Source organism: Mustela lutreola, chromosome 1, assembly GCF_030435805.1.
Source record: "Mustela lutreola isolate mMusLut2 chromosome 1, mMusLut2.pri, whole genome shotgun sequence".
Lineage (NCBI taxonomy): Eukaryota > Metazoa > Chordata > Mammalia > Carnivora > Mustelidae > Mustela > Mustela lutreola.
This window is the reverse complement of record NC_081290.1, coordinates 147,606,530-147,628,408: the sequence shown is the minus strand read 5'-3', so window position 1 is coordinate 147,628,408 and position 21,879 is coordinate 147,606,530. Positions and strand designations below refer to the sequence as shown.

The following is a 21,879-nucleotide window of genomic DNA, read 5'->3' as shown; positions in this document are numbered from 1 at the left end:
ATCTTTTTAAAAAAGAGAGAGAAAGAAATTCCTTCAAAAAAAAAAAATCTTGACAAAATATTCTGTCCTACGGGCTGTGGGGCTAAAGTCAGTCTCATATGTGGAAGGTAGCAATGTGAAATGGCACAACCCCTGTGAAGGAGCACTTGAGGATAATGAAGTTATAGTTTCATTTTCACCCAGTGTGGCCACTTGCAGGGATTTACCCGGAAGGTACTCCTTTAACAAACAGCAGTATATGAGCATAGGGTTATTCATTTCAGCGTTACATGTAGGGGTGAAATACTGTCAACTGCCCAGACATGGGAGATTGGTCAAAGAAACTATGGTGCTGAATTACCTGTAAAAGCAAATGAGGAAGATCTCTCTAAACTACTAGGTTAATTGTCGGGTATAGGTGAATAAAGCAAAGTGCAAAAGAGTATATAGAGTAGGCTATTTTCCTGTTTAGTAGTAAAGACAAAATAAGGAACCACAAAAGTTAAGCACATCAGTTTGACTTTTTCACAAAGAAATACAGGAAGGATAAACCAGGGGATAGAAAGAAATTGATCATCCTCTGAGGAAGTTAGGTGGGGGAACTGAGTAAACAAAGCATGATCTATAAAATAAGACGCTACACACAGCATTGGATGAATCCTAAAGACATAGTGTTGAACCGAAGAACCCCAGATACAAGAGTATATATTACTCCATTTGTATGAACACCTGTGCATTTTACTATAGATGTGTGACACCTCAGTACATTTTTTTAAAGTTTATTAAAAGCTACTTGTACTGAGGCGCCTGGCTGGCTCAGCCTGTAGGGTGTGGGACTCTTGATCTCAGGGTCCTGAGTTCAAGCCCCATGTTGGGCGTGGAGCCTACTTAAAAAAATAAAAGGTACTTGTTCCTATGTCAGCAGTGCCAAAATTCATCTTATCTTACTAATCAGAGGTGAGAAAAAAGTTATTTTTCTCCTCAAGTTTATCTGTAGGGTGGTGCTTTGCTATAGTCGGTGGCACACTCCCCAGGTCATCTGCAGAAGCTGGTGATGTCATCCGCGCTGTGCACTCAGGATGGCGCTGCGCCCTGGGCCAGACCAGCGCAGCACACAGCAGAGTTACTGCAGGAACACATGTGCCAAACATGAACTCAAGGTGTACATTGCCTCCTGCTGCCACCGTCACGTGTGAGGAAGGAGAAGCAGCAAATTCCCAGTTCTAAGATTATAGGCAATATGAGTCGCTGAAATAGGGGCTCTAGTAAGTAGAATGTTTTATGTGGGGGGGGGGGTGTCCTTTGAAGGGTCAAGAAGGAGAATGGATTCAAGGAGCTGTCTGGTGCAGCATTTGGGGGGAAGGGTTTAGAGCCCAGTGTTTACCCCCTTTTAAAGGCACTAATAATCAGACTTGAGACTACCGCTAAATGACCATGAAAGGCAAGTTGGAGAGTGGTAACTCACGCTGCAACAGCCAAAAGAAAAAGAATCGTTGATTGGATAGGTAATTCAAAGGTATTGTGCTATTTTGGAGCCTTTGTTTATTTGAAATATAGATTTCTGTTGACATTGGGAGAGCCTTTAAGACGATTTTTTTCTTCAGCAAAATAATTTATATTTCAGGTGACTCTTGAAAGGTAGAAGGAAGAATTATGCTTTTGATGACTTAATTTGGGTAGATTCCATCACTGTGCAGTAAAGGAAACACATTTATGATACTAAAAAGATTTGTTTTTAAGGGGTCCGTTAGTGGGGAATTTATTTCTACAGAGACCATTTAAGACCTTCAAAGACCTATTTTTACGTAAAAGAAAAAAACAATCTTTAGCTCATGAATAAGTGATAATCTAAGTGTTCACAGGACACATTTTCCTGCAGAAATGGTATAAGTTATAGATAAAGTCTCTGGAAAGCCCTCAGAAATCTACTTAATTCCTAATGCCACTAAATATTGTTTCTTTGGGAGAATATATTCTGAGTTCTGCCTGCCAACAACAGTATCAGATTTTAAATCCTCTCTCCTCTGTGCAGATTTCCAAATGGGTGATTTTTCTAGCCAAGGCCATGAAAGTTGTAGTAGGGGTTCAAGGAGCCCCTACTGTGTTCCCAGGAAGGAGCTATCTGAAGACTGTGGTGAGAAGTTGAGGCTCTAACCCATTTAGGGCTTGCTATCTTCCATTGACATCTTATTTATAGTGGCTTTGCCTCTAGAGGTTTCTGGAGGTTACAGACCATGCTAATTATTAACTCCTTAGCTTCCTGACATACAGAGCTTTTAGGAATGGCTTGAGCTGTTTTCTTTCCTCCTCTAATGGTGTGTGCATTTTTGGGCTTTATACTTTGAGTATCCAATTAGCAGAGTGTGGATTGTATAACCTGTTTCTTCCTTTGCCTGTTAGGTAGTGCTGAGGAGTACTGAGAAGTCGGTTAAATGCATTAATATCCTCAGAGAAAAAATGTTTTTGTGAAGTATGACGACTTGGACACAACGTGAAGTCTGTCCCACAAAACATATCTTGTCTAACTAACGACCTTCGTTGGCATTTGGATTTTATGCGGCTCCCTGTATTTATCCTCTTAGTGTTATTTACCGTGCCTCCTTTTGTTTTAAAATGAGTTGATATGTCAGTTTACAATATTTCTGGTGAATAATTCATACTATTCAATAAGTATTAACTCTTTCAATGGAAGAGCTTATCAACCAGAGGTGTGACCGTGGAACTCTCATTGATGGTATATGTTCTTAATTGTACTTTGGTTTTTAGTGAACAAAAACATTAAGAATGGGGGAACCCTAACGTTTTTAACATAAAAGGTGTTTTGCAGACTTTAATTGGGCAGTTTGTCTGTGCTGCATGTCTCTTAGCCATTCTAAAGAGACTGTTAGCGCATTTATTCCTGAGTGAAAAATGGCTTTGCTCAAGTTGGCAGGCGGGCAGGGCTTATCGTGACCTTACTACAGATTTTCATCATTTTCATGTTTGTCTCTTGCTTTTCTTTCCCTTTTTCCAGTTCTTCCTCCAGTGCTGGTTCCAAGACACAGCGAATATAATCCTCAGCACAGCCTGTTAGCTCAGTTCCGTAACTTAGGACAAAATGAGCCTCACATGCCACTCAACGCCACTTTTCCGGATTCTTTCCAGCAACCCAACAGCCATCCGTTCCCTCACTCCCCCAGTAGCAGCTACCCCAACTCTCCTGGAAGCAGCAGTGGCACCTACCCGCACTCGCCCACCAGCTCAGACCCAGGAAGCCCTTTCCAGATGCCAGGTGGGTTGGAATGTTCCTTGATGTTCGGGTCAGGTGCAAGAGTCGGGGGGGAAGCCGGGTGCACCTGCACTCCGAGAGCGCTTTCCCCTCTGCTCCATGGCGCTCTGCTCTCAGACTTAGGGTGCTGCTGTGGCTGGAGGGAGACCTCATGGTCAAGGAAGCAAATGTCCTCTTTGAGTTGTCAGGCACGGAAGCTTGAATAAGTTTTATTTTGGATTTTGAAGGGTTTGGAACAGCTGCATCCTTCTGGGTGGGGCATAATTGCATAATTGTCTTTGCTCCTGAAAAAAGAGAGAGAAAAATAATGTGTTGCACACATTTGTTGTACATGGTGGGGGGGGACCCTGTTGTAAGTGCAACCTTAGAAAAGCTATTTCCTGAGGGATCACACCTCCCTACTTAATTAAATTCATTTAAGTGGTGATGTAATCCCAAGAAACATATACTTTAGCAACAAAGGAAATGCAGCAGCAGTAGTGGAAACCATCTGCTTGTTTAACTTAGCAAAGACAAAAACAATTATCCTTTGCTAGATTGAACTGATGGTGTAATGTTTATCAAAATAAGTGATTAATTAGGACATATTTTTCAAATTATAGATTATTAAGCAAGCATCTCACAAAAAATGATTAGTGCCAAATTTCTTGCCAGTAGACTTGAAGAAGGATGCTCTATACAAAGACTTACTGAACTTCGATTAGCACGTCAAGGGGGGGAAATGGGCGGGCAGGCTTGTTTATTAGGCCACTTGAAATGTTTTTCAGTAAATGCGAATTTGACAATAGTGCTAATATGTCCTCAAAAATTGAAAGTGGTCCATGCTTGATGGTGCTGTCTTTTAGTTCTATATATATTACTTCTTTTGGTCCTGAACCTTTTATTTTGCATGTTTTTTGTTTCTCAGTCCAAAACTGTTCAAGATGAGGCAGGGCAGCAGGGATATAGAGGAGTTTAAAAATCAAACTAAGTATCATCGGTTGATTTCCTGTTCACCCCACTGTCTCCCAGACTTGCTGGGTTTGATGAATAGGTAAGTGGTGAGGAGATAGTCTCAGAAGCTCTTGGCAAAGTCAGGGTGGGCCCAGAGGTGAGAAACTGGAAGATTACTGCTCGAGTTTACACTGTGTCTCCGACTGTGAGGGCTTAAGACCACAGGCCAAGTGAAGGAAATGTGGACAAGAGAGAGCTGCCAGGGGTAGGAGTGGGAACTCGGGGGACTATTAGAGTATCACCCATTGCTGTCTGGTGGTCTGTCCCAGTGGTGCTGATGCCATTGGTGAAATTTTCACCAGCTCATTGACAGAAATTTACTGCATGTGGTCTGAGAGGATGCTCTGTCTTCATTCCTGCCTGGCAGGAAAGCAGAGTCGGTGTTACAGCTGCAGGGAAGAAGCTGAATTAAAAGAAGCTGGAGAAAGGGTGACAGAGGCATCCAGATAAGGTCCCCATAGTCCTGTCCTTGTGCTGTGAGTCCTTGCTTGTTGGCAGCTGGATGGTGGGAGTTGCGGGGTTGAGAGTCATCTGGAAGGTCCGTCTTGGAAGTCCCTGACAAGCTGTAAAGGAGCGGCAGTGTGGGCCACCATCAAGCATGGACCACTTTCAGTTTTTGAGGACATACCAGCACTATTGTCAAATTCGCATTTACTGAAAAACATTTCAAGTGGCTTAATAAACAGGCCTGCCCGCCCATTTCCCCCCCTTGACATGCTAATCAATGTTCAGTAAGTCTTTGTATAGAGCATCCTTCTTCAAGTCTGCTGGCCACCTGTCTTCCACAGTGAGCAGCCCTGAGTGATGTCGGCGCCTCCTCCAGGTTATTCATGGTGCCTGAAGTGAGAGCGTTGTTCCCTGCTCTGTCAGGTGTGCTAGATGGGCTCCCAATAGCTAGTAAGGAGCTAGCTTCTTGATCACAAAGGATTATGTGTGGGCAACCCATAACCCCTTATTTTATTTAAGAAAACACAAGACCCCTGTTAGTGTTCTTTGTTTCAAAAGTCATGTTCTGTGCCTCTTATTGTCAGCTGGCCTTGAGCTTTCTAGAAGAACATATATAAATTCTGAAATAGAAGATAGCTGTGATAAACAGATTATTATTCTGCTACTCGGGGTTTAAAACTAGTAACTGTTAAAGCAGGCAGGAAGAAGGTACTCCTAACGGAGTGCTGAAGTCAGGAGAAATGAACAGTTGAAGTCAATGACTTGGCTGTAATGACGAAGTTGGTAAATTCGTGAGAGCCTGTGGGTTTAATGAAATGTGGGTTTAATGAAAGAGACCCTGAAGCTCTACTTAAGAAATCCTATGTAGTTTTTCCATCCACCAGTGAAACTATGAAATGCAGACATCCTCTCAAAGTGGATTGTATGAAAGTGTATTTAAGTACTCTTCTGGTTTCCAGAGAGTGTGAGGCTGGGTAGGCAGACAGCTCCTGGAACAGGCAGGTAGTGCTTTTCCTCCCTCTGGACCTCTGCTAGGGTTGTACCAGATCACAAAGTGTTAGTCACTTTCAGAAAATTCAGTGTCTGTAGCAGCTGTTTTCCGATGGGGAGGTTGAAATGGGCAGTTCAATCTCAAGAATTTCACAAGATATATGTTTTAAGTGTGTATGTTTATTTAAGGAGAAAGAAATCATTTTCTTTACGCTTTGTAGCTGATACGCCCCCGCCTGCTTACCTGCCTCCCGAAGACCCCATGACCCAGGATGGCTCTCAGCCAATGGACACAAATATGATGGCACCTTCCCTGCCCTCAGAAATCAACAGAGGAGGTAAAATGCATTGCTCTTTATTCCCTTTTTCATGTCTAAAGTTTGTCTGTCCATTGTTACTCTCTCTCACAAATTTTATTAGTCTGTAGAAAGATAGCTATTAGAGAAAGAGCCCAGTAAGAGAAGCTAGATAGAATTTTTTGGATTACAGATAAGTCTTTCATATGAGGAACAAACATACCAAGTTAACTAATGAAGGCTTAAGTATAATTGTGCAGGTGTCTGTTGAGAGCACAAGACATAATAATTTTGAATAATTTTGGTGATAAAGGAGTATTTTTAAGTGAGGGACAGAGGGGTAGTAGTAAAAACAATGAGCATAACATTACCGAAGTGGAGTTGTCACTGGCGATTTCCAAAATTAGAAGTTCATAGAACAAGGCTTCCCAAAGGTTCTTTTGTTGTAAGGATAGATATTCCTAAATGTCATTATTTTCCAGCTCTCCTCCATATACAGCTGCAGCTGGAACAAACTAGTAACATTTGTGTCTTTCTTGCTGTATTTTTTTTGTTTCTAACCTTGTTAGGAAAAGGGGCCAAGGCACATGTTTTTCCTGTTCTCACCTGAAGAGCATAAGCAGAACCTGTGAGCAGGATGGAGCATTTCTTTCCCTTTCTGGGAGTGGGGGGGGTGCGTTTCCAGCCCTGTCCTGCCACCGGCAGTGACTGAGGGGAGAATGCCATCGCGCTGCACTGGTGAGTGGAGTGGGCCTCGCCGAGCAGAGAACGCGCCTCAGAGAGTGTGGGGAGGATCCCAGAGCACCCTAGGAAGGCATGACCATGTTGTCGAAGAAAACTGTTCCCAAACAACTTCTCATGGAAGAAAGTGCTTCCCTGATGCCCCATGGTGTGGGCCATTTCAATATGTATGTATTTTATGCAAATTGAATTTACAGTGCAATCTGATTACTAGGTGTATGTCTCATTTCATTCTTACTACATTTTTATGAAAATGGGAGATAGCTCAGACATTGTCAGAGTTGCTGACATTTTTTAAGTTCTTAAAATCTGATGGTAAACTCAAAGAACATTTCTTAGATGCGCAGTGTAATAAAATGGAATGTACACCTTTTTTAATCTGTAAAATGTTTTTACCTCTGTTTCATTATTGGCTCTGTATTTTATGGTTCCTCATACTCTCTCACACAATCTCCCAAACATAATTATCAACCAAAAAATAAAAATGCTGGTTTAGGAAAACAAAACAAAACAGAACTCCTCTGTCTCACACATCTTTGGCGTTTGTGTTCCGGGAACACAACAGCACGAGAGAATGGGCACAGCACCGCTGCCGGCGAGGAGCGTGGGGACCCTGCAGCTATTGCAGTTAAGCCAAAAATGTCTGATTTCAGGAAGCAGGCCTTTAAATTGCTATAAAAATTTTCCTTTAAATAGTTTTTATGAAATTTCCCCACTAGAATAAGTTTACATTTAATACCTTCATGAGGCAGGAACGTTGGCCTTTCTGCTAGTGTTTTACCTTGGGTGGTTTTCCTAAAGCAGGAGTTCGCACATTACGACCAATTCAGCCTGCTGCCTGTTTTTGTAAATAAATTTTTATGGGAGCACAGCTCCGTCCATTACATATTATCTGTGGCAGCTTTAGCACTGCTGGGGCACAGCTGAATAGTTACGGTAGAGACCAGATGGCCCACAAAATCTTTCTGGTCTTCTACAGAAAAAAGTGCGTCATCCTCTGACCTAAATGAATGACATCTTGAACAATCTCGATAGCTTATAAAAGCCTTCTTTAGTGATGTCGCAGCCTTCTTTTAAGCTTTAGCACTAGGTGAATCCTCAAGATCTTGCTCTTTGAAATACAGCACACTGACCGGTGGTAGTTGCTCGGCAGAGAAGAGAGCCTATGCCTGTATTCAGCTCCCTTGCTTAAGCGTATAGAACAGCTAACATATGCATGGAGTTTTTTAATGATCATGTTCTTTGTTTTTCTAAAATTAAGGGCATTGTGATGTCTGTGGAGGTTGATGTTAAGAACACAGAAGTACTTCTTCCCGAGCAGTTAGAGCTTACGCTTCTAATGTGGGTGTTCTTTCTCTTTTTACGACTGTACACTCAGGACCTCGTAAACCATTACGTATTGGCATACTGGGCATGCATGGTTTGTGTTCCTGGAATCTCTGAAGCAGTGGCATAAGAGGTTTTACTACAGAAGGAACTTATCTTTAGAACCTTTTAGTTGCAAATGTTTAGAAGCATGTTCTGTTTGGAGATTTGTTAGTCTTAAGAGATTTGACTTAACAAGCTGCATCCTGTCAGTAAAGTTGGGTAATTTCCATTGTTGGCCCATTCTGGGAATGGAGAGACAAAACACACCTGCTCTGCATGACTTAAAGCAAATATAAGGAAGTTAGCATGAAATCTGGATGAGAGAGATATGATTCATTCTGTAAAAATGGCCAGCTGGCAAGATTTCTTCCTGCGTTTGAGGACTGGAGCCGAGCTGTGGCCGTGATAGTTATTGGCAGCTAAATGTGAAGTAAGGGAACTTCTTATCAATAATTAGAAACTGATTTTCATTTGCTCGGCCTACGAAGGCTTTGTTGAAAGTCACCCTTTTTCTGCCAGCACCTTTGGCACGTTTCCTGTCCTCGATTGTGCTCTTCCCATTTGTTTGTCACTTGCCACTTGCATTTCTTTAGATGGGGAGCCAGTGTCTGCGGTGGGGGTGACTTCCATTCTGGCATATGGCGGAGCAAGTACCATATTGTGAGTGGTCAGCAAATGCTGTTGGTGTGCTTGCTTAGCTGGCGTTCAGTGATCTGATAGTAGTTGGAGATTATTTTCCAATTAAAGGGGAATATCACACTTAGCAAGGAGTTAGATGTGTTAGATGTCACAGAGAAACTGTACACATTATAATGGTGCTTGCTTTTCCGCATCTTCATTCCATGATTCTGAGCCAGTTTCACAACAGTTTCAGGTTTTGAGAGCCCGAGGCACTAACCGAGGTTGACTCTGAGCTCTTCTTTCTTATAGATGTTCAGGCGGTTGCTTATGAGGAACCCAAACACTGGTGCTCTATTGTCTACTATGAGCTCAACAACCGTGTGGGTGAAGCGTTCCACGCCTCCTCCACAAGTGTGTTGGTGGATGGTTTCACCGATCCTTCCAACAATAAGAACCGTTTCTGCCTCGGGCTGCTGTCCAACGTTAACCGGAATTCCACTATCGAAAATACCAGGCGGCACATTGGAAAAGGTGAGTGTGTGCTTGAACCTCGTTCAGATGTTTATCTGTTGTGTCCCCATTCCCCCAGAACTGACTTAGTCGTTCCTGGGGCAGACTCGGAGAGCAAACACCAGGTAGTAAACACTGGCTCCAGTTTGTAAATATTTTTTCAGTTTCTATTACCAAGAAAATCTGCAGTTTTTGTGTCTGCCACCTCATGGGAGTTGATATTAATTAGCTAAAATAGTGATTTGGGGAGCACAATTCTATCTTACTTTTGCTGCAGAATAAAAGCAGCTGTTAGAAAGTGACTTAAAACCTCAAACTAAAGGCAGGTTAAAACAAGTAAACCTAATGTGTTTCGAATGAGTACCGTAACTCACGGGAAAAAGGAAGAAAGAACCAATCCAGAATAACTTACGAACATAGTGTTTGGCCATGTATCTACAGTCCGGGCCAGGTACGGTAGAGTGCTTGCAAACGAATCCTGAACCTCTCTTAGTAGACTTGATTATCTAGTAGCAGTATGGGTGAAACAGTTCCAGAACTTTGAGACAGAAAGTGAAGCAAATGATTGAGTGCAGTGTTGCTAAGAGAAAGTCTGGCTTTTCACTGTGGAATGAGAAACATACCGGCGTGGAGAATGGCAACAGATAAACCCTGGGGTGGTATCAGGGTGAAATGACGATTTAATAATATGTGTGCGTATCTGTGTCTGCTGCATGGTTAGGTTCTCGTGGATGTGTGTGTGTGCATATGTAGGTGCGCTCAAATATGCGTATAATCTCTGATCTGTCTGCTGGAAGGGCCAACAGGCAAAGACACCCAGGAAAAGGGAGTACATCTGGTGCTCAGGCCATCATCTCTAACACCATTTCCCACTGAGCGAGGATCCGGGGCTTATCGGGGAAAGGGCTGACTCCGGGTAGACAACGATGAGCCCAGAACATTTTGTTACACCAGACGTGAAGAAACACGAAAATGATGGGGGCCTGTCACGGGAGCCAACTTGGAGGGGCTTCCCCTGGCCAATTCTGGGGCAGTTTAAGTACCAAAATAATTAAGTGCAGCTATGGATTTTAAACCACTGAAAGACAACAGTAATTTGTAAGTCCCTGCCAATAATAAATCGCTACAGGAATGAATGAATGGGGAAGGCTGGTTGGGAAATGCAGAGTGAGTGCTAGAGCTAGAAAGTCATCATTTTGCAACCATCAGTCAGGAATCCTCAGTGGATGCTACACAGAGAACTTTTGGCAAGAATCAGGATATTTGCATGGTCTTGCAGTGTCTCCTCACAGCCTGCCTATTAGTTACTAGGGAGAATAAAAATCACTAGTTACGGGCGCCTGGGTGGCTCAGTGGGTTAAGCCACTGCCTTAGGCTCGGGTCATGATCTCAGCGTCCTGGGATCGAGTCCCGCATCGAGCTCTCTGCTCTGCAGGGAGCCTGCTTCTCTCTCTCTCTCTCTCTCTCTGCTTGCCTCTCCATCTACTTGTGATCTCTCTCTGTCAAATGAATAAATAAAATCTTAAAAAAAAAAATCACTAGTTACACAGTAGAGACACTGGAGAGCGTCTTGCCTGGGAGATCAAAATTATCATCACCAGTGAAAGAAGATGGATTTCATATGCCACTAGATGTGATGCCCTGAGTACGAGGTAGCATCACCTATGCAGAATTCCTGTTGAGATCCAGTTGAGATGCAAATCTTAATCTCATCAATGGGGAATGTTCACACAAACTGAAAATTCTACTCAAAAGGGAGAGGAGGAACTGCATTCTTCCAAAATAATCAACGTCAGAAGGCAAAGGTATGGAAATGTTCCACATTAAAAGAGATTAAAGAACTGTGACAGCTGTGTAATAAGCTGACCCTGAACACGATCTGTCCCAGAAAGGGGGAAAAATACCACAGAGGACCTTACTGGGGTCAGCAGGCAGAGTTAGAACATGAGTGATAGATTAGATACAACGACTATTGTACCAATGTTCCATGCACTGGCTTTGCTAACTGTACTGTGGCTATAGAAGAGAATACCCCTAGTCTTAGGAAAAACACACACACGTGTATACATAAAGATATCTATCCATCCAGAACTAACCCTGTGTCACAGTATAGGCAGACAGGTGCATATATACATGTATATATCTCTGGACATGTATATATGAATGTATCTGAGGGTATGTATGAAAGCATAGGAGGGAAGGGGGTGCAAACTATCAGACACCTGGAATAAATTGTCACAATAGTGGCTAGATGAGTGCTCTTTGTTCGTTATTCTTGGCTGTTCTATTTCAGTACATTTAAAACTATTTTCATAGTAAACATTTTTTAAAATGACCTACTATAAAATTTAGAACAGTGGACCAAATCAAGTGGTTATTTAATAAATGTTTAAAAGGCATTTGAGATAAAAGTTCAACACTTGATCCATAAACAAAAACACCTCCTAAAACAGGAATTAGTAGGTAGTTCCTTAATACAATTAAGAGGGGGAAAAAAACAAACCCTAAACTCCACATGTGATGAAGAAATGCTAGAACCTAGGTTCATGACATATAGATATCTATGATCTATAAGCCCTGGAAATTGTGCATAAGCACAATTTTGCATGCATTTGGGATAGAGGACTGTATTTTTCAATAAGTTCTAAAGTTGACCATTACCCCAAAGCACTAAGAAGTCATTGTACTCTGAAACATTTCTATTAAAAATGAGGAAGAGGGGCATTTGGGTGGCTCAGTTGGTTAAAATGTCTGACTCTTGATCTTGATCTAGGGTCGTGAGTTCAAGCCTTGTATTGGGCTCCATGCTTGGCATTTCTTACTTAAAGAAAAAAAAAGAAAGATTTTAGGAAGAAAATAAGGATTCTAGGAATGCTGTTACTTAGAATTGTTTCAGATACCTTGACTAGTGTATTCAAATGTAGAATTATCAATAATGGAAATAAGCCAAAATTATCATTATTGCAGATGATATGATTAACTAATTGACAGTAGTCTCGGGGTAGATTCTTGAAGTAAAATTAGGTCAAAAGTAGGTCTTGATATATTATGCCAAATTATTTTCCAGGAAGCTTTTATTAATTTCCACTTGTACCATAAGTCTGTTTTGTGAGTGTCTTTCCTCCTTAACCCACATTGGTATTACTGACATAAGTAATACTGACTGTGGTAATAATTTTGGCCACTGTGTGTATTCAAAAGTTATGGTTGTTTATCTAGAAACTTCTAAAGAATTTATTTTTAGAAACTATGTGCCAGTTTTCTTCAATCTGGGAATAACCAGTTAGAAAATATAGTGGAGGAGGAAATGAAATTTCCAATAGCAACAGAAAATGTAGTTTTTTTGGAAATAATCTGAATAAGCAGTACATGAGAATTATGTAAAGAAAACCAAATTTTATTGAGAGAAAGAAAATTTAGATATATAAATAAGCGGTCAGTGTTCCTTAAAGAGAAGGCTTAAGATTAAGAGAATATTTTAGGGACATCTATTCTTCCTAATTTCAGTTTGTGGTTTAAAACAATCCATGCTAGAATCACAATGTGTTATTTTTTTGAAAGTTGGAAAATGTGTTCTGATATCGCCTGGCAGGATAAACAAGTGAAAATAGCTAAATTTTTTAATGGAAGAGTAAGGAAAAAATTCTTGATGTTAGGTTAATTAAATATTTAACTACAGTTAAATCAGGTTTAGACAAAATGGGTAGAATAAACTAAACTCGGACTATATTGTATTTCAAAATTAATATATGTTAAGTGAAGCATAACAAATCGGTAGTCTTCTAGTGGTCCTGCGGTAACAAAGTTAGCTTTTAGGTGAGGCCGTAGAGAGAAACCCTGACCTCATTTCATATATGCAAATAGATTAATGAATTGAGTTTTCTTTAATGGCAAGCTATTAAGAAGCTAGAAGAAAATACATTTGATCAGAGAGGTAGAAATTTTCTAAGCATAAAAAGCAATAGAAAAGATCACAAGAGATTTGACTACTCAAAGCTTTCAAACTTTGTGTATTAAAGAAAAATACAAAGGACTGATGGGGAAACAAATAGGAAATAAATTATTTATATCTTACACGTAGCTCATAAAAAAACAATAAAAATACTAGAACCCCAGTGGAATAAATAGGTAAAAAATAAGAACTCTTATGAACAGTAAGTTCATAAGAGAAACACAGATGGCTAATAAACAAACGAGAGCATATCCAGTCTCACATGTAAATTAAAACAATACTGTTTTTAGGCTGTGATTTATTTTATTTGTTTTTGTCTTAAGCTCACTCCATCCTGGCACAGGCAGAATGAGAAGGGCCCTCCTACACTGCTGGTGGGGTGTAAATTGATACAAGCATTCTGGAAAGTCACTTGGCAAAGCGAATCAAGAGCCTTTGATCCGGCAATTTAACTTCCAGGAATCTCTCCTAAGGATATTAATCAGAAATTATCCAGAGACATTTATCCTGGCATTGTTATAACAGAAAATTAGTATCAGTGCTGTGGTCCCGTGTTGGGAGAATCGCTAAAGTAAATTGTTGTGTCCGTATAATCATGTAGATTATGTTAAAATGTTTGCAGAGAAAGTTTAGTAAGACTCAAAACCTGGAATCCAGTGTGTCCAAATATTAACAGTTACTGCCTCTGTGTCACAAAATAAGTGATACTTTCTGCTTCTTTATATTTGGTTTTACTTTCTAAATGCTCAAAAACGAATGCTGCTCATTTTTATAATCAGCAAAAAAAGTAAACACACACACTCTTAAATTGTTTTCTCTACATCACACAGGAAAATGGGCTTCTTTCTGTTCCAGTAGCTATTTAATTGTTACAGAAGTCTTAGCCATTGTGTGTACATGTAAGCACAAAACTCAGTTTTTTGGATTGTATTAGAGACAATAGTTTAAGGATTGGCTGAGACCTGCCAGAGTTCCCGAGTTCCCTGCAAGGTAGAGTGTTTAAAGCACATGGGATGTGACTCTGTTCGCTGCGTGGCCTGTAATAAAGTAATGTCCCTTACTGGCGTAGGGCTTTGTCAGAAAGTCCCCCCCCCCCCCCGCCACACACACTTTACTTTTTTTTAAAGGCTGAGTAGGATCAATTTCCTACACTCTAAGATGTCACAGGAAGAAGTTTGGAGCAGATGGTAGTTCGGTGAGATCAGATTGCACACAGTATGAATTATTTTTATAATTATTTTCTCCCGGACCTTACATCTGACAGCTCTCAGCAGTACTGCCTCCACCTCAGATTTGCTAGTTCTTTCACTCATCTTGGCCCTCCTTTCTCTCCTGTCTTTGTTATGTTATTTCCTAGAAACCTCTTAGACATACGTGTTAACAAAAGAACATTTTGTGAACTAATAGGGTTAAATGAGATTTTATCAGTTGTCCAAGATTTGGAGCGGATCTCTCTAATTAGCCAAAGTTTAAATCCATGCAAATTCATATACTGAAGATACACAGAAGCTTTACCGCTGTGAAAAGTGATGATGAAGACATTGCACATGTTGTCTTCCTGCAGGAGTACATCTTTACTACGTGGGAGGGGAAGTGTATGCCGAGTGCCTCAGCGACAGCAGCATCTTTGTGCAGAGTCGGAACTGCAACTACCATCATGGATTTCACCCCACTACTGTCTGCAAGATCCCTAGTGGGTGTAGTTTGAAAATCTTCAATAACCAAGAATTCGCTCAGTTATTGGCACAGTCTGTGAACCATGGCTTCGAGACAGTCTATGAGCTCACTAAAATGTGCACTATCCGCATGAGCTTTGTAAAGGTAAGTGAACTCCGTTGCTCTGGTTAGGGCTTGACTTGCTGCACTTCATCTCGGTGTATAAATCTGGGTCTTCTTGCTATGTGTCCATAGAAGCCCACTTATTACCTAGGCGTTTTTGAACTTGAGCAAGGATGTCAGTTATTAGGAGGATATAATTAGAATTACAGGAGTGTTTGTATTAAATGTCAAGAGTGCAGGAGCCTCGAATAACTTTTTCCTATTCAAATAGGCATGATTTTAACTATTGTAGTACCATAAGAAAATGTTATGCTATGTGTTTAACACTTATAATTTAATCACATGGTTTTCTTAGGAGGTCAGTTGAGTTAAATACATGTCCCTTCCTTTTCATTCTGTTTCAGTACTTAGATGGTGGTAAACACTTGTTGCTTTTGTCTCAGCAATAAACAAGTGATCTTTTTGTAAATATTCATCACACTGGGGTTTACTTTTGACTGGTCAGGGTTTTTAAAAAATGTTTTCAGTAAAACCTCATCATTTTCTTATAATTCAAAAATTAATAAGACCCTTGCCCACAGATCAGTAGATGCCTTAGTTCTAAGATTATAGTTAGGGTTGAGGACGGAGAAGGTTAAAGACATTGTTCACAATAATTGATCTCTTTTCTGCCTTCGCTTCTGCTTCTGAGAAATAAATTTTAAGATGTTATTGAAATGTAAAAAAAAATTAAATATCTGATTAGATTTCATGAGTTGTAACTTACTGTAGTGATTGACTTGTCTCTGAGTTCTCAAAGATAAATTTTCATCCTCTGTTACCTTGAGAAACAGAACTAATTATATATTTGGGTGAGGCAATCACCTTTTATGTCCTCTCTTCAGAAGCTCACCTAACTTGTTGTTAAACCTGTTCTGTAATGTGTGTGTTACAGAGGGTAATTTTGGAACTTTACTTTGTTAATCATCCTTTAGATCAAAGATACCTTTCTACTATCTTTTTTTCTTACTTCTTTGAATCATATTAGCAGATTTTGACAGCGTTCTTTTAATATTTTCTCGAAACATTATTCAGCAGTTCTTTGTAGCTGAGTCTGGTGCTTTTTTAGTATTAAGAAGGGTTTTTTTACCCTTTAGAGAGGTTAACCAATATGCTGTGTACCCGTGAGACTATGAAGATCTTTCTCATCCACAACTAACATTCACTGTATAATTTTTGACTTTGCATTTTGGCTAAAGTGAATTTTAAAATGGGGACAGTAACTTGCCACCAGTGCTTTTTGTTTGTTGTTTTATGGTATGGAGGAAAGAGTACCTGTTAAGAGTCAAAAGACCTGACTCTAGTTTTATCTGCCATTTTAACTGTGCGATTAAAGCACAGGGATCCTTTGCTGGTCCTCGTGATCATCATCTTTAAAATGGGTGGATGGAGTTGGGAACTGTGGTAACCTTTACCGGGGTTCCTTGAGAGTCTACTATTACTGAAGGACCACTCATGTAGAATTTATGACTCTACTGCTTTAGCTGGCTTTCTCCTCAAGCTCATTTCATATTGATTACCCCCTTTTTTTTAAATAATTTTTTATTTTTTATAAACATATATTTTTATCCCCAGGGGTACAGGTCTGTGAATCACCATGTTTACACACTTCACAGCACTCACCAAAGCACATACCCTCCCCAATGTCGTTTTACTTTTATACATTTCAAATTACGTTTACAGAAGAAAGAACAAACTTTACGCTAATAAAGAGTGTTTATGATATAAGGATATGCATTAAAATGTATTAGATTTCATTCATTCAGCAAATATTTTTAGCACTATTCCAGAGAATTAATGCAAAGATGAAAAAGCACCTGGTTCACAATGCTAATGGCCTATTATATGTTTAATTATAAAATAATGTGGTATATACTGGAATGGAGGGTAATACAATAGAATAATATATATATGAGATATATTAATATAATATATAATAATAATAAAATGAACATTGCTGGGAGGCTGGATTTGGAGTTGAGGATAAACAAATTCTCTTTTAGAACTCCTGCTGACATGATAAAGGGCATCTGCTTATACATTTGCAACAAAAAAATTGCCTAGTGGGGCACCTGGGTGGCTCAGTTGGTTAAGCAACTGCCTTCGGCTCAGGTCATGGTCCCGGAGTCCTGGGATCAAGTCCCGCATCAGGCCCCCAGCTCCATGGGGAGTCTGCTTCTCCCTCTGACCCTCTCGCCTCTCATGCTCTCTCTCAAATAAATAAATAAATAGATAGATAAATAAATAAAGAAAACCTTTAAAAAAAATTGCCTAGTGTTTCTATGGTCTTGTTCTTTGTTATCATAAGGATTGCATACCTTGCCCTTGTCACACTTAGCATCTTAGAGAAATGATACAGAACATTTTACTAATATTAATAGTCAATCATGTGTTATTTTGAAGACTGACATTTTGGACTTTAAAGCACACGTTTTATAAATTATTTGCACAGTAAACTCCCCATATTTCTGAAAAATCCAAGTCATTTCAGCTCAACAAGTATCTCTAGGGCTCTGCTTTATGCCATTCACCTTGCTAGGTGTTTGCAATCAAAGATAAATAAGATCTGGGGTGCCTGGGTGGCTCCGTTGTTAAACATCTGCTTTCAGCTCAGATCATGATCCCAGGGTCCTGGGTTTGAGCCCCACATCTGGCTCCCTGCTCAGTGGGAAGCCTGCTTCTCTCACTCCCCCTGCTTCTGTTCCCTCTCTGTCAAATAAATAAATAAATAATCTTAAAAAAAAAGATAAATAAGATATGATCCCTGCCTTCAAAGAACTTACTATCTAATGGAAGAAACATACACACAAACCTTTAAATTAAGATTAGCAATGTACTGATAGAAGTAGAAATGCATGGATGTATATATGTATGGAGTTCATGTATCACAACTTTTTCCTGAAAGTTCTGATATTTATATGTATTTCTTGAATGTCCTGGAGTAAGTAGGTGTCAGAGATAAATGGTACCCAACCTTCTCTGACATCCCTCAGGAAACAAGGGGTTTATCAGAGCTTTCCCATTGCCCACCACAACAGTAAGTTTTTTTGATCTTCACAATTGCAAGATTACCTTTCTCTTTTTCACTTTAGTGTCCCAATTCAGTAATACTGAAGATGTCAGGCAAGCTGCCTTCTTGTACAAATGTGTAATGGAATCTGTTGATTTGAAACAGTGATTAGGTGTCAGTAATAGCTTTTTGGATATGTGTGTGCTTCTGCCAGCTTGCTTCGAGATTGAAAGATCAAGAGCTCTTGTGTTGCTAGGAGGACTGTCAGTGACTGAGTGGGCAAGAAGCAGAATGTCAGTTTGTCTAACATAACTTTTCCTTATTTTCTTGGTGATAGTGAGTATTTAACATCTGTTACAATACTATCAGTAACACAGTGGGCAATGAATATGAAAGGTAAAAAGTGCCTTTGTTAGAACAGCCTTATAAGGTATTTTGAAACTTCCATTCCCCAAGAGCACTACTTCTTAACCTGGAATGTGTGGAGGGACCTTAGGGAGCCTTGAACACACCCATCCCCTGAAATTGCCTTCCAAATTGTGTGTGTGCGTGTGTGTGTGGGGGGGGGGTGTTTGTGCACACAAGCATCTGCCTTACGGAAAGCATCCGTGTTTTTAATCAGCGTTTCTGGTTATGGGAATTCTTCTTACTTAAAAGTTTAACCACAGTGTTAAGCAGGTTAATGACCTCCAATGTGTCTTCTAGGGCTGGGGAGCAGAGTACCACCGCCAGGATGTTACTAGCACCCCCTGCTGGATTGAGATCCACCTGCACGGCCCCCTCCAGTGGCTGGATAAAGTTCTTACTCAGATGGGTTCACCTCACAATCCTATTTCATCTGTGTCTTAAACGGCCTCAGGCTTCTGCCTCTTGAAAACTATTGAGCCTTGCATGTACTTGAAGGATGGATGAGTGAGTCAGACGCGATCAAGAACTGACAAAGGAGCCTTGATAATACTTGACCTCTGTGACCAACTGTTGGATTCAGAAATTTAAAAAACCTTGGTAACATACTGTCGATATCAAGAACCCGTTTAGTTTACATTGTAACATTCTATGGTAAAATCAACTAAAATGCATACTTTTAGCAGGACTTCATGTAGAGTTAAAGGAGAGATGGCCAAGCCAGGGACAAATTATCTATCGGAGAAACGGTCCTAAGAGATTCTTTTGTGTTTGGCACTTTAAGGTCATCGTTTGGCAAAAGTTTAGCATTAATAGTCTCTCTGAAGTGTGTTTTTATCAGGTTTAGAACCCATGTTGAGTCTTCTCTTCATGGGTTTTCATAATATTTTAAAACTATTTGTTTAGTAACGGTTTTTGTTTTTTAAGTAAAGTTTAGTCTTGATGATATACATGGTAATCTTTCTAAAATTGTATGCTGACCATACTGCTGTCAGAATAATGTTAGGCATATGCTCTTTGCTAAATATATATGTACAGAATATTTGGAAGTTAAGAATTGATTAGACTAGTGGATATAGGAGTATTTGAGGGGGGTGGGGGAGAGGGAAATGACAACTGCAAATGTAGAATATACTGTAAAGAGTCAGTTTGTTGCTTTCAAGAAACAAACTGATGTCTGAATTTTGCTGTGTTTCAATTTTTTAGAGATTTTATCCTACTTTTTTTTTTCGTGTCTTCTATCCCTTCCTCTCCATAAAGCAGTTATGCAGCCGTTTCATTCATATAACTGTGAGAGCAAATGAGTAATTCCTGCTACTCTGAAACCGACTGCCTGTATGTTTCAATACCAATTGTATGGAGTGCTTGAATGTAATAATCAGTTTTTATGGAGTTTACAGAAATGGGCTTTAATTTTCAAGTGAATTGTTTGCCAAACCTAGTAACTGTTTAATATTTGGAGGATTTAAAGAACATCCCTGTTTAAATCCATTTCAAACTTTTTAAATTTTTTGTACTATGTTTGGTTTTATTTTTCTTCTGCTAATCTTTTATATTCACTTATGCTCTCGTACATTGAGTACTTTTATTCCAAAACTAGAGGGTTTTCTCTACTGGAAATTTTAAATAAACCTGTCATTATTGCTTACTTTGATTAAAACTTTGTTGTTTCCGTCCTGAGTTCACTCACTAGATTTTAGGACTAGTAAGATTTACTACTCTTCTGAGATATTTTTCTCAAATATTCCTTGCCAAGCGTAACAAACTAAATTACTAACACAGAGACAGAGAAACTGAATAGTGAAGAGAGCAGAGTCCCTTTAAATCAGAAAAGGAAGGACATGTGGAACTTTGGAAATTAAGAAAAAAGAACTAGCAAAATTTGGAATTTTAGACCTAGTTGTATGAGCTTCTTTGTGTGAGGAATTCCAGCACCAGCAATTATTGATGGACAACACTCTGTCAACCAAAAGAATGCAAGTGTAATATTGGGAAGGAATGAGAACTGAAACCACAAGACAGGGGTTCACTTGCCCATATGCTTGCCGTGGGAATGATGCAGCCCCTCTCCCATCCCCTGCCCTGGTCCCAACAGTCTGCCCAGGAAGGACACAGACTTGAGGACACTTAGAGTCTTCCCTGGCCAAAATGATGCAACCCTTTCTCCTTTGTATTTTCAGTTTATTTTAAACATTTTATTTATTTATTTGACAGAGAGACAGCAAGAGAGAGAGCACAAGCAGAGGGGGAGGCAGACTCCCCAACGAGCAGGGAACTGGACATGGGGCTCTATCCTATCTTACCCACAGTTGTTTACTAGCCCCACTGATTGCCCAAACAATGACTATGCAGAAATTTCTACTGCATCTTGCTGGATCCAGAAAACATCATTTGCAAGTGGAGAGAGCCCTGGAGAGAATACCTATAACACATGTTTATATGTGTCTGCTGGGTTACCTAACTTTTAGGAATCCCTATTTCCTTACCTGTAAAAAGAAGATAATGCTGTTGTTGTTTCCTTATCACAAAGTCCAGGTGAAGCTCTGTTGAAAGAAAGAAGTGTGAAAATACCTTGGGAACATAATTGACACATAAGAACAGGTGTCACTCTTTACCTAAACCCTCCTCTGGACTCTGTTTCCCCATTTCCCTGCGAAATCATTCCTTGCACAGGTGACCTGGATTGATGATGGTGATTTGCACAATATCATAAGAGAAGATGAATAAAAGCTATTGAACTTCAACAATGAAGTATCACTGAAAATTATCTAACAATAAAGAGGACAGATCAGGATTTCTCACCCTTCTCCTAGCGGAGACCTCTTTTCCCGCTTTCCCCCAACTTCCTACAGCTCCCTGCTGGTATAGTCATGCAAATCTCATTAACTGACTGTAGCACACTGGAGGCAGCGCGGAGAGACTGACCAGGCCAAACTCCAAAATAATCCAGGAGATTGAAACCTATTGGAATTGGAGGCCCTAGGAGTTTGCAGCATGGTGCATAAATCAGCCCTTCACGCTCAGTGCAGTTATTTGTATTTTTGGTAAAATCTTGGTGAAGATCATTGTTATGACCAGTAGGAGCCTGACGAGTCCCCTGAAAGTTTCTAAATAAAGGAATGAAAAAGTCAGAGCAACTGTTTGGATTACGCTAACCTGGTTCAAACAAGAAGAAAGCAATGGGAACCGTTTCATACTAGACCTGTTTCTGCCTCTAAGAAACCACTAATGGTGGTGGTGGCTGGCAGGGGAGGGGGAATCATTAGAAGTGGAGGCCCTATAGCTACCGCCTCACTCCATCACTTCATGGTTTTTGAGCTCCAGCAAGTTTCCTAACTTTCCTGCACCCGCTTCATCGTCTGTAAAGTAGAGGCTCCAAAGCCCAACTCATGGAGTTACCATGGAAATTAAGCCAGTGCATGCAAAGCATTTAGAACTTCTCTAGAGAGATTAATATGACCAATTAACTCTAGCTGGCAAG

General features: G+C 40.1%; 1 protein-coding gene across 5 annotated transcripts in view; it reads left to right on the top strand.

The window, feature by feature from the left end:
* Positions 1-20,046, top strand: part of SMAD1 (SMAD family member 1) — a 71,704-nt gene extending 51,658 nt beyond the window's left edge. For all 5 annotated transcript variants that reach the window (XM_059176135.1, XM_059176130.1, XM_059176134.1 and 2 more), the window contains 5 exons: positions 2,993-3,250; positions 5,899-6,015; positions 9,013-9,234; positions 14,730-14,986; positions 18,699-20,046. In XM_059176135.1, the coding sequence (XP_059032118.1) occupies positions 2,993-3,250; positions 5,899-6,015; positions 9,013-9,234; positions 14,730-14,986; positions 18,699-18,842 (998 nt within the window). In that variant the 3' untranslated portion in view covers positions 18,843-20,046. The remainder of the gene's footprint in view (positions 1-2,992; positions 3,251-5,898; positions 6,016-9,012; positions 9,235-14,729; positions 14,987-18,698) is intronic.
* The last annotated feature ends 1,833 nt before the right edge of the window (positions 20,047-21,879 follow it).